General features: G+C 35.8%; 1 protein-coding gene across 1 annotated transcript in view; it reads left to right on the top strand.

Moving 5' to 3' along the window:
• The window catches only part of ESCO2 (establishment of sister chromatid cohesion N-acetyltransferase 2), a 30,418-nt gene that overhangs the window by 7,139 nt on the left and 10,104 nt on the right, over positions 1–13,175 (top strand). Inside the window, exons 5-9 of the mRNA XM_036889097.2 lie at positions 2,552–2,609; positions 5,726–5,852; positions 6,687–6,818; positions 7,695–7,784; positions 10,711–10,854. Coding sequence (XP_036744992.2) covers positions 2,552–2,609; positions 5,726–5,852; positions 6,687–6,818; positions 7,695–7,784; positions 10,711–10,854 — 551 coding nt within the window. The remainder of the gene's footprint in view (positions 1–2,551; positions 2,610–5,725; positions 5,853–6,686; positions 6,819–7,694; positions 7,785–10,710; positions 10,855–13,175) is intronic.

Raw genomic sequence — 13,175 nt, 5'->3', positions numbered from 1 at the left:
TCACATGGAACCAAGGGTGCTGCAGTGTAAACATGACATTACAGGTGATATTAACCTCTGTCGCTTGGTTAAGGTCAGATTTGCCAGGTTTCTCCACTGTAAAGTTACTCTTTTTCCTTTTCCCTAGTCTTTTCTTTGAAAGCAAATCTGGCCTACCCTTTCAGAGAGGGGTGGGGATTAAGTTTCATCTCCTGGGGGGAAATATTTACATACTACATTATTTGGAATTCTTCTGTAGGAAGAGTTATTTCTTCTCTCCCATTGATTTATACAATCTTAAATAAACTGACTCATAGATTATTTATTAGTATGGACTCATGAATTTAGTTTGTTATAATCTAGTACTACACTATTTGTAGTATTGCTCACATTGTTCCAGCTTTGACCACTAAGAGATCTTTTCAGGTCAGTATCTTCTACAAGCTCCCATCTTTTGTTTTTTGAGCACTTCCTTACTCTTTGGTACTCTGAGATGCTCCAAGCTCACCTTGTATGTTTCCTGCCATGGCCCAAGAATCAGCCATTTCTCCAAGGAATCCTGGTTCCTCCTTTTGGGGAATAGTATTCTGTAAACTAAGATCCAGACGTGGTGTGCTCATTGCTGCTGGAGCATCATTGCTTCTAGGCCTTCACCAGACAGGGCTAGGAAATAAAATGAATGTATACTAACCCATATGTATACATAAATGTTTACTCACACATAATTGTTTCTGTATCTCTCCATGTGTACATACTCTAAATAAACATAAGTTCAAATTTGATGTCTCTGACTCTAATCCAGTACCACAGGGTTTATCCCTTCCTTTCTTGTTTACCTGTAACTTCCCTCAGACAGTGAGAAACCCAGTTCCCACCATTCAATATCCACCTACCTAACTGTTCAGTCCCAGTATACTTGCAAGTTTCAGAATTGTTGATTCCTACTCCTGTGAGTAACAAATTTGCCAATTAAACTATAATATGGAAGTACAGTGCCTTTATCACTGGCCTTAGAATTTCTAGTCAAAATTTTAGGTCAGCTTTCCTTTTTCCCCTGCCTCCTTCAGTGTTAGTTATACCATACAGTCCTAATACCGTTGGATTCATTTGTCACAGTCCACATTCCATCTAGGGATCCCTCGAAATCATAGCTTTTTTTTTCTTTACAAACGTGAAATGTCACTCATGTACAGTTCTGTGGGTTTTATCAAGCATGTCGAGCTGTGTATGAACCATTCCAGTACCTAAAGGACAGTTCTCTCACCCTAAAATTTTCATTGTGTGTACCCTTTGCAGTCAACTACTACTCCCTTCCCCAGCCCCCTGGCATCCAGTGATCTGTTTTCTGTCCCTGTAGTTTTGTCTTTCCTGGTAGAAGTTGGACACAAATAATCACGCAATATGTAGCCTTTTGGGTCTGACTTCCTTCACTTTGTAGGATGCATTTATGATTCATCTGTGTTATTGTGTGTATCCATAGTTCATTCCCTTTTTTTTTGATGAACTGTGGAGGTGAGATACATAGTCTATTTATCCATTCCTCCATTGAAGGACATCTTGGTTGCTTCCAATTTTTAGCAATTATGAATAAAGCTGCTCCAGATATTGTACATGTTTCTGTGTTGACATAAGATTTTGAAATACTTGGGTGAATACCTAGAAGCATGACTGCTGGGTTGTGTGGTAAATCTGTTTATAAAAAACTGCCAAAGTATCCCACAGACCATGCCATCCATTTTGCATTCCCACCTGTAGGAAAAGGGAATTCCTGTTACTCCACATTCTTGCCTGCATTTATTTTTGTAAGTGTTTTTTTAGGTTAGCCATCCTAACAGGTGTGTAGTGGGTTTAATTTGCATTTCCCTCGTGACAAATGATGCTGAGCATCTTTTCATGTATTTATTTGCCATCTATGTCTTTGGTATTTGCCATTTAGATCTTATGCCCACTTAATTAAATCGTTTGTTTTCTTATTGTTCAGTTTTTATTGTTGACTTCTTTTTATATTTTGGATACAAGTCCTTGATCAGAAATATGATTGCAGATATTTACTCCCAGTCTGTAGCTCCATAAGTGGTTTTTTGCAAAGCAAAAGTTCAAATTGATAAAGTCCAACTTAATTCTTTCATGTATTGAGCTTTTGGTAATGTATGTTAAACTTGTCACTGAACTCAAGTTGGTGCAGGTTTTTCTCTTACATTTTCTTCTAGAAGTTTTTTAGTTTAAAGCTTTACATTTAGATCTGTGATCCCTTTTGAGTTAAATTTGATATGAGAGAGTTGTCATTTTTTTTACATGAGGATGTCCAGTTTTTCTAACATCACTTGTTGACTATCTTTTCTCCATTTAAGTGCCTTTGACTCTTTGTCAAAAATCATTTGACTGTATTTTTGTGGGTCTTTTTCTGGGCTCTCTGTTTTGTTCCTTTGATCTATTTGTCCTTTTGCCGATACCATACTGTCTTGATTACCATTAAGTTTTAAGATACCTTTAAATTAACCCTTAAAATCTTATGATTTAGGGCTTTGAGTTTATTTTGTATTATAAATTATTGTCATTTTCCCTCCTCCAGTTTCCCCTGAGTCCACTGTGTATCCCATCTTCAGTGTGTCTTCAGTCAGTACAAAAAGGTAGGGATTTCTCTTATTTAAATGTTCAAGGTATATTTAATTATGAGTTTTCTGGGTTTCATTTTCTTTCTTAGATTATTTAATTTGGAGAACATTTTTTTCTTCCCAACCAAAGGGATATTAAGAATATGAAATGAAATCAGATCCTCTCATAGAAATTTAATAAAAACCTAAGAGTTGAGAGAAGGGAAAGATCTCTATGGATTTACATAATAATAATTACCAACACTTTATACAGCCCATAATAAGTAGTTTATATCCAGTTTCTCACAACCTAGAAAGTAGACACTTTTACTAATTCCATTTTCAGCTGAGAAAATTTAGTAATTCATCTACAGTTGCACAGCTAACAGCTGACAGAGCCTGAACTAGAATCCATATCTGAATCAAAGCCTTAGATATTGCCTTCCCTGGGTGATAACTAGTAATAGTTAATGTTTAATAATAAAAAGAGCATGTACCAACTCATGCTGTAGGTACCATGATTACTCCCATTTTACAGATGGAGAAACTGGCCAGAGTAATAACTTGCAGCAATTTAATGCTACTATAAATCCCTGCTGAAGCTACCATTATCAAAGCCAAGACCTGAACAGGGTGGGGATGGGAGAGGGAGGGAGGGGACATGGGTAGTGTGAGCATGAGAGGTGGGAAAGCTCTGAAAATGAAGTTTCTTATAGGCTGAACATCTTCCCAACCAGCTTTGGCTCTTCTCTCCCCATTTAATCATAAATAACTAGAGGTATTGAGAAAGGAATTTCCTAGCTAAAACTGTCCAATGCTTTAAGCTAAGCCAAGCAGTTTGTTATCATTTGACTACAAGAATGACTTTCACACTCTCAACAAACTTATGGTCAGATACATATTTTACATCATGATCCATACAGACAATATATGTAACAAAAACATGTTTTACTAAGTACATTTACTATGTGGGAGATGCATCAGTCCATTAAGAAAATGCTGGATATGACAGCCTAAAACTAATTCAATAAACTACTAATAGTACACACCTGTAGTATAAAAACACTTGTCTAGGTTGCTAACCTCCTCTTTATGCAACTTTTGCTAAGTAACTCAGCTCTTCCCATCTCTGCTAAGTTCTACTTTTAGGGCACTTCACCTTAAATCACCTCAGAGATTGGGTTTGGATGGGCAGCTTTTCACCTTCAAAGATCATATTTCTAGGTTTTTTCACCTTTCCCTTTTCTCCTCTGCCTTCTTTCATGTCTGTTTATTGAGAATTGAAACCTATCACTATTTGCTGGTAAAAATGTATAAACTAATTTATTCTAGCATAAGGAGGTATTAGAATGCTATTGGTTGCATCATTTGAAATTGCTCTTTATGTAGGACCCAAGAGATCAGATATCATTAGTTTCTTGTGCTTTAATATGTTACTTTAAATTTTAGGAGATTTTACAGATTCTCTCACATTCTTTTTTTTTTCTTTATTCATTTGGCAAACATTTGTAGAAAAAAATGTTTTTCACAGTATTATGTGGTATTGAACTACACTGAGTTTTAGTTTTATTTATAAAGATAACATGGTCTTGTTATCAAGGAAGTTATGGTTAGGATAGGCATTTAAACAAATGTGTATAATAAAGTGCTAAATTGATAAGACAAATACTGAGATTGTAGTCATACATGCAGAGATGGGAAGAGCTGAATTACTTAGCAAAAGTTGCATAAAGAGGAGGAGGTTAGCAACCTAGACAAGTGTTTTTGTACTACAGGTGTGTTCTATTAGTAGTTTATTGAATTAGTTTTAGGGTGTCATATCCAGCATTTTCTTAATGGACTGATGCATCTCCCACATAGTAAATGTATTTAGTAAAAGATTTTTTTTGTTATATATATTGTCTGTATTGGCATGATGTATGTGTCTTACCATAGGTTTGTCGAGAGTGTGAAAGCCATTCTTATAGTCAAATGATAACAGGACTGCTTGGCTTAGCTCAAAGTATTGGACAGGGTTTTTTTCCCAGTATTTTCTTGTCAGGTTTTTTTCTGTTTGAATCTCTTGTTTTGGGTACTTGTTTTTGTTTTTTTTCCCTTGCCTATTTTCCTTTATCTCTACTCTCAAGAGATTGATATTCCTTTGACCCTTGGAAAACCAAAGTCCTGTCATTATAAGGCAAGAGTAACAAACTGTTCTACAGAGCCAGCCAGGCTGGGCAGAGATTGGAGCCAGCTGGAGAATGGCTGCCCTGTTTACAAGGTCAAGTGTTATTTAGCTCCAACTAGTAGATTCTTTGAAGAAATAGAGGTCCAGTGATTTTATAGTGTCTCTTGCAATGTTAGAAATTCACAATTTAAAGTGAAATCTCTAAATTTTAAAATATTGGTAGCTAATCCAAAGTTGTACACCAGTGTGTGAGCCAGTCAAAGCAGATCTGCCGGCTGGATTTGGCCTGAGGGACTCTGGTTTGCAACCTGTAGAAGCCAGTCCCAACGTTCTTTCCTAATGGGAAAAGGTTGCCTCAACCTCTATCCAGCCAAAATGTTTTCTCCCCCTAAGAATTTAAGAATAGTGGGGGATTTAAGAATTCTTAAGAATTTAAGAATCTGCTTTAGGTCTTAGGACAAGTGAATGTATTAGCTTCACTCATTGCCCAAGTGAAAAGTTGTTGAATCACAATATACTAGTAGGTGACTTTCTGTGAATCAGTGCGATCAGTAATAGAGCATACCTATTTGCTGTGGTATTACAGGAATTTCTTTATATCTTACATAGGTAAACATTGTCCTAAGATATGAAAAAACAAAAATGGATCATTTTTTAAGGTTGAAGTCAACTTAAGAGATCCTGCATATGTGCATCTGATACTATAGATGAAACTCCCTTGGACTTGGAGTTAGAAGACTATGTTTTGAGTCTTGCTGCCATTCTTTACTGCTTACCTTACCTTGAGTAATAAATTATGAGCCTCTCTGAGTGGGCCTCAGGTTCCTCATTGTTCCTAGCCCTATTACTTCAAGTTATTGTCAATAGAAAGCACCAAAAATTCCAAGGTTCTCTGTAATTAAGTTCATATCTGTTTTCTTTTCATTGTAATTTCCTCAAACATTTTTAAATTATTAAATAATGTTTATCAACTTTCTATTTCAAGATCTCTAGTTGAAGAACAGTCTTCTGTGGGATCCATCATATCTACTAACTCCTTGAAACAGACCAATAATCAAAAAAGTACTAATGCCAGAGATACAAATAAAGAAACAAAAGATCAGCTCATCATTGTGAGTAAATGTAAACAAAGCTCCCTGTGACTCTTACATATATAACATGAAGGCAGACATATTGTCTTAGCATAGTTAATTTAACATGGTATGTTATAAAGTGTTGGAAATAAAAGAGAATATGTGACAACCATGTTGTGTGGTCTGCAAAGCCTAAAATATTTACTGTCAGGCCCTTGGCAGAAGAAGTTTGGTAATTCCTATAATAGACAGTTTAGAACCTGTTGTTTTCAGTAGCAGTAAGTGATGCTTTACGACATAGAATGGTTGTTAATAAGCCAAGACATTGAATATTCCTGATTTCCCTATATTCATGAATTTATCCATGATTTTCTTGAACTTTTATTATGTATTTTTTTAAAATCAATACTTGGGGTGAAAGTTTTAATATTCCTAACCACTTAAGGAAAAAATACTATAGTGAATAAAGAAGTCCTGAAATTTTTGCCTTGCCTCTTTGAAATAGGTTATGTCTCTCGTTTAAGAGTTAATAAAGAAGCTCCATTTTTTCATCTTAGCTATAATTTTTATGATTTAGTCTTATGCCTTAGAACTATGTGCCTAACTAAAGAATCTTAATATTTTTACACTGTCCATTCAAAGAGACAAATCCATTTCTTTAATCACTTTACTGCATTTTTAGGTATCTATTCATTCTATTTTGTTTGGGGTGAGGGAGAGGATATAGTAACCAGATTTTCATTTAGTAATTCACATGTGCCAGCATAAGAGAAAAGTAATGAGAAATTTGAATGATGGTTACATTATCTAAATATAGAAGCTGTTTGTGATATGTCTCGAAGGGTTTTTTTTTTTTCCCTCCCCCAATTACAGGATGCAGGTCAGAAACATTTTGGAGCCACCATGTGTAAGTCTTGTGGCATGATCTACACTGCTTCCAGCCCTGAAGATGAACTACAGCACATTCAGCATCACCACAGATTTCTGGAGGGAATCAAATATGTAGTAAGTAAGAAGTAGTGTTTTTAATTTGTTCTAAAAGTAAAACTGCTTGACATTTTACATTTCTTTTGCTTAAATATTGAAAGATCTGTATATCCATAAATATTTCACCACCTGCAGTTTTGTTGTCCTTAGTATTTCAGGCTAGTGGTATTTAAAACTTAACTTTTAATAAAAGTGCCATTTCAAACAATTCATCCTATTATAAGAGAAATATTCTTGATCAAGTGAACACCCTGCATCCTTAACTCTAGCTTCCTGGGCAGAACTGAACAGTCAAGATACAAAACTTTCAAAGACTTGAGGAGATCCCCTCTTTTATCACGTTAGTTTCTTCACTGTAGATAACCTTAGAAAAACAACTTTTCTATGACTTTCCCATTCTGAGAGGAGCAGTCCCACCTCTTGATCAAGCACTTCTCTAGTCCAAACACATCTTATCGTTGGTCTTATTTTTATGATCATGCCTGCTACTTAAGTGCATCCCTTTTCCCCCTACCTTTATTGCTGCAGTTCATGCCTTAATGATGTTTTTAGCCTGGTTTATTACAACTCTTTTTCTCCTACCCATCTCCCACCTCCCAACTCCTAATAATTCATCATTCCTTTCCTCTCTATTTCTTATGAAGGGCTCCTATTTGACTTTGTGTTGTTTTATAATAGATTTTCTTGCTTGTTTCCCAATAGGGTGTCAGCCTCTTGAGGACAGGCATTTATTTTAGGCATCTTTTATTTCCTTTCCCATGTTCATTTAATTGGATTTTGTCTTATCTTTTTTATATCATTGGTTGTTCTTCCTTTTGTCCTCTCCAAAACAAATTATTTAATGGGTGTCTTTTTCATCTTCAAATTAAACTGTGACTTTTTTTTCCTCTGGAGGGCTGGAAAAAAGAACGCATAGTAGCAGAGTTTTGGGATGGAAAAATCGTGTTGGTCCTGCCACGTGATCCAAGCTATGCTCTCAGAAAGGTATGGAGCACGGGATTCTTAATCTTTGTTCTCCCACTCCCTCCCCACCCTCCCCGCTGAGAAAACAATCTGGGGTGAAGTGTAACTATTGCGGGTGGAAGATCCACTTCAGTTCACATGTAAGGAATGACTTTCATAGTAGTTCATACAAAACTAAATTAAAAATTATAAGACAAATAAAGGAGTGTTAAAATTAAAACAGATAAGGCTCCATAGTTTCTCTTTTACCTTCATCTTCTACTTGTGAAAGGTAAACCAAACTTTTCAATGGGATCAATGGCCTCCGAGTCTGTTTCTCATGTTGGTGTTGCCTGTTTCCTGGGCTGGATGTTTAGCCCCAGTGAACAATGTGTGAGGCTGAAACAGCATCTGTTTTAGTACTTCCTTTCCGTGGAAAGAAATTAGGTTCTTTCTAAAACCGTATTTCCAAAGTGGCATCCACAGATACATGCATCTACATGCATACCTCGTTTTATTGTGTATCACAGATATTTTATTTTATACAAATTGAAGATTAGTGGCAACTGCATCAACCAAGTCTGTCGGCGCCATTTGTTCAAAAGCATTTGCTCACTTTGTGTCTGTCACATTTTGGTAATTCTCACAATATTTCAAACTTTATATTATATTTGATATAGTGACTGGTGATCTTTGATGTTACTATTGTAATTATTTGGGGGTATCATGCACCGTGCCCATATAGAGCTGTGAACTCAGTCTGTAAACATTGTACACATTCTGACTGCTCCACCAACTGGCCAGCCCCCATCTCTCTCCCTCCTGCTCGGGCCTCCCTATCCCCTGAGACATGACAATATTAAAATTAAGCCAACTAGTAACCCTACAATGGCCTCTAAGTGTTCAAGTGAAAGGAAGAGTTGCATGATTTTCAGTTTAAATCAAATGTTAAAATGGTTAAGCTTAGTGAGGAAGGCATGCCAAAAACCAAGATGGGCCAAAACCTAGGCCTCTTGCGCCAAAGAGTTAGCCAAGCTGTGAATCCAAGGGAAGAGTTCTTGAAGGAAATTAAAAGTGCTACTCCAGTGAACACATGAATGATAAGAAACAGAGACATTCTTATTGCTGATATGGAGAAAACTTTAGTGGTCTGGATAGAAGATCAGACTAGCCACAAACATTCTCTGAAGCCAAAACCTAATCCAAAACAAGGCCCTGACTCTCTTCAGTTCTGTGAAGGCTGAGAGATGGGAGGAGGCTGCAGAAGGAGAGCCTGAGGTGAGCAGAGGTTGGTTCAAGAGGCTGAATGAAAGAAGCCGTCTCCATAACAGAGAAGTGCAGGTGAAGCAGCAGGTGCCGATGCGGAAGCTGCAGCAAGTTGTCCAGGAAGATCTAGTTAAGAGAATTAATGTGGGTGGCTACACTAAACAACAGATTTCCAATGTAAGTGAAGTAGCCTTCTCTTGGAAGAAGGTGCCATCTAAGACTCAGAGAGCGAAGTCAGTGCCTGGCTTCCAAGCACAGGCTGATGCTCTTGTTAGGGCTAATGCAGCTGGTGCCTTTAAGTTGAAGACCGTGCTCATTCTATTCTGAAAACCCTAGGGCCCGTAAGAATTATGCTAATTCTACTCTGCCTATGCTCTATAAATAGAACAACAAAGCCTCGATGCAGCCACATGTGTTTACAACATGGTTTACTGAACGTTTTAAGTCTACTGTTGACTACTGCTCAGAAAACAAAAGATTGCTTTCTAAATATGGCTGATCATTGACACAATGCACCTGGTCCCCTAAGAGCTCTGGGGAAGATGTACCATAGGATTCATGTCGTTTTCATGCCTGATAACACAACATCCATCTGCAGCCCATAGATCAAGAGTCATTTTGACTTTTAAGTCTTAGTGTTGAAGAAATACATTTCATAAGGCTACAGCTGTCATAGAAAGTGATTCCTGATGCGTCTGGGTAAAGTCAGCTGAAAACCTTCTGGAAAGGATGCCATTCAGAACATTCAGAACATTTGTGATTCATGGGAAGAGGTTCAAGTATCAATATTAACAGGAGTTTGGAAGAAGTGAATTCCAGTCGTCATGGATAACTGATAGGTTCAGGACATCAGAGGGGGAAGTCACTGCAGATACGGTGGGAACAGCAAGAGAACTGGAATTTGAAGTGCAGCCTGGAGGTGTGACTGAAATACTACAGTCTTATAATCAAACTTTAATAGATGAGTTGCTGCTTATGGATGAGTAAAGACAGTGGTTTCTTGAGATGGAATCTACTCCTGGTGAAGATGCTGTGGAGATTATTAAAATAACAAAGGATTCAGAGTATTACATAAACTTAGTTGATAAATCAGTGGAAGTTTTGGGAGGACTGACTCCAATTTCGTAATTAGTTCTTTAATGGGTAATAGACTATCAAACAGCACCGCATGTTATCGAGAAATTGTTTGTGAAAGGAAGAGTCAGTTGCTGTGGCAAACTTCATTATTATCTTATTTTTAGAAATTGCTACAGGCACTCTAACATTCAGCAACCACCTCCCTGATCAGCCAGGAGCCATCAACATTGAGAGTCTCTACCAGCAAAAAGATTACAATTTGCTGAAAGCTCACATGATAGCATTTTTTAGCAATAAAGCATTTTTAAATTAAGCTATGTACATTGTTTTTTAGATATAATGCTCTTGCATACTTAATAGACTACAGTATAGTACAAACAACTTTTGCATGTGCTGGGAAACCAAAATTCCCTTTGACTTTATTATATTATTCACTTTATTACAGCAGTCTGGAATGGAACCCACAATATCTCTGAGGTATGCCTGGAGTATGAGGTGTTTTAATTTAGGAAGTAGAGACTAACATGGCTAAATGATAGTATGATAAATTTTTTATATAAATGTATATAGTTTCTACTTTGCTTTTTAAAACAAATTCACCTCTTTTGGTTTTTAACATCATTAGGTAGAAGATGTCAAAGAACTTGTCGATAATGAATTGGGCTTCCAGCAAGTTGTTCACAGATATCCAAACAAAACCAAAACTTTTCTCTTCATATCTGATGAGAAGAGAGTAGTTGGGTGCTTAATTGCAGAGCCCATCAAACAGGTATGGTATATGTCTTTTAAGTTGTTGACTTATTGTGAGCAAAATAAAGTAGTTGGTAGAAGTCTCATTAAGCATTTCAAAATGCTACTGTTAATGACTTCTTACCCCATTTAAATATCTTTGACCATATGGATAATTGAAGTAATTTATTTTCTATTTTATTTGCGATTTTGCCTTACATATAGGAAGGGTTAGTCAGTCAGTCTTAAGTTCATATAGTCATTTCCATACTAGACTACGAAGTAGTGATTTTAAATAAGCAAATCTGTAGAGCCCACTCTTTGAACATGTTGCTTAGCCCAGGTTAATATATTTGGAAAAATAGTAATTATTTATCCCTTAATTAAAATCTACTTTAGGGAATAATTAGCAATATTCTAGAAAGGGAGTCCGCAAGCTACAGCTTATGTGGCTCACAACCTGTTTTTGTAAATAAAGTTTTATTGAAACACAGCCACACTTACTCATTTCCGTGTTATTTGTGTTTGCTTTTGTGCTACAATGGCAGGGTTGAGAGGTGCAACAGAAACCACACGCCCCCAAGAGCCTGAAATATTTAGTTTGGTCCCTTACAGAAAATCTTGCCAAACCTTGTTCTAGAATAGAGATGTATATTTTGCTTTCAGGATGCTTACAGGGTTGCCTTTAGCTAGACAAAATTATAGTTCAAATGTATTCTTTTTACCTGTTTTATAATATCCCACATTTATGTCTCCTTTTAAAAATATTTATCTGTCTCAATACATTGACTGAGATGATGCTAGCATAAATTTATCTTATACCTTTTTATAATTGCCTCCCTTTTTTCTCATTTCTACCATGTTTATTTCTTATTTTCCTTTTTTATCCCTGCTTTTCATATATATATATTGTGCTGAGTGTAAAAAGCCAATTTCCAAAGGTCACACACACTGTATGATTCTATTCTATATATATAGTCTTGTGTGGCTGGTTGATATGATTGGTAGTAAATGGTCAATTTGTATGTTTCCTTCTTCGATCTTAAGGAAGTAGATTGTTTATGTAGTGATAAAAGACATGTAACTAAAAAACTTATATATGTTCTCATTCTCATTTCAGAAACAAGATTTTCTTGATGATAGTTAAAATTTAGTTAAGTATACACCTATCAGAACAGCTACAATAAAAAATAGTGACAGTACCAAATGCTGACAGGGATGAAGGGAAACTAGAACACTTCATACATTGTTGGAGGGAATGTAAAGTTACAGCCACTCTGGGCAGAGTTTGGCATTTTCTTAAAAAGTTAATCATGCATTTACCATATGACCTGCAAGTATACTCCTGGGCATTTATTCCAGAGAAATAAAACTTGTATCTACACAAAACCCAATTACTGAATGTTCATAGCAGCTTTATTTGAAAGAGCCAAAACCTGGAAACAACAATTTCCTTAAATGGTGAAATGATTAAACAATCTGGTATATCTATACAATGGAACATTGTTTAGCAATAAAAAGAACCAAGCTGTTAATATGTGCAGCAAGTTCGACAGATGTCAAACGCATTGTGCTGAGTGTAAAAAGCCAATTTCAAAAGGTTACACACTGTATGATTCTATTTATATAACTTCCTTAAAACAATAGTTATAGAAATAGAGAAGAGATTGTGGTTGCCAGGGTTTAAGGATGGTGGAGGGGAAAAGGAGGTGTTTATTAGAAAGAGGTATTAAGAGGAATATCTTTGTCATGATGCAATAACTGTATTTTGATTATGGTAATGGTTAAACATATAGGTATGGTGGGGTGTCATGGAACTGTATACACACATTATCCACATGTTAATTTCTTAGTTTTGGTTATTATGCTATAGTTATGGAAGATGTAACCACTGGGGGAAACTGAGGGATACACAATCCTCTCTACTATTTTTTCAGCTTCCTATGAATCTATATTTCAAAATAAAAAGGTTTTTAGAAAAATTATCCAAATTTCATAGTTGGTAATGCAAATCTTCTTTAGTGTTACCAGTTTTTAGAATATCATATATACATTTTAGGCTAGAGAGAGGGGAGAAATTTATGTACTTCATTAAAGTAAGTCATTTTTTATAATTTTTTTAAACAATAAAAGAATGAAGTTTTATAATGGTACATACACTGGAATGTATATCAATACAGCAATACCACTAGTATTTTTTAAGCACTGTGTGACTATAAATAGGCAAGAAATCTCAAAAAGTCAAAAGAATTTTAACATTTAATAATAAGATGAATTTTAGGTAAGTTTTTTTTAAGGAATGGTTTTTAAAAAAGAGATGTGAATTTGTATGTATGGTCAGATCGAGATGCTTTATGTATA

This window comes from Manis pentadactyla, chromosome 1, assembly GCF_030020395.1.
Source record: "Manis pentadactyla isolate mManPen7 chromosome 1, mManPen7.hap1, whole genome shotgun sequence".
Taxonomy (NCBI): domain Eukaryota; kingdom Metazoa; phylum Chordata; class Mammalia; order Pholidota; family Manidae; genus Manis; species Manis pentadactyla.
Note: the sequence above shows the minus strand (reverse complement) of the source record. Positions and strands in the feature narration are given on the sequence as shown.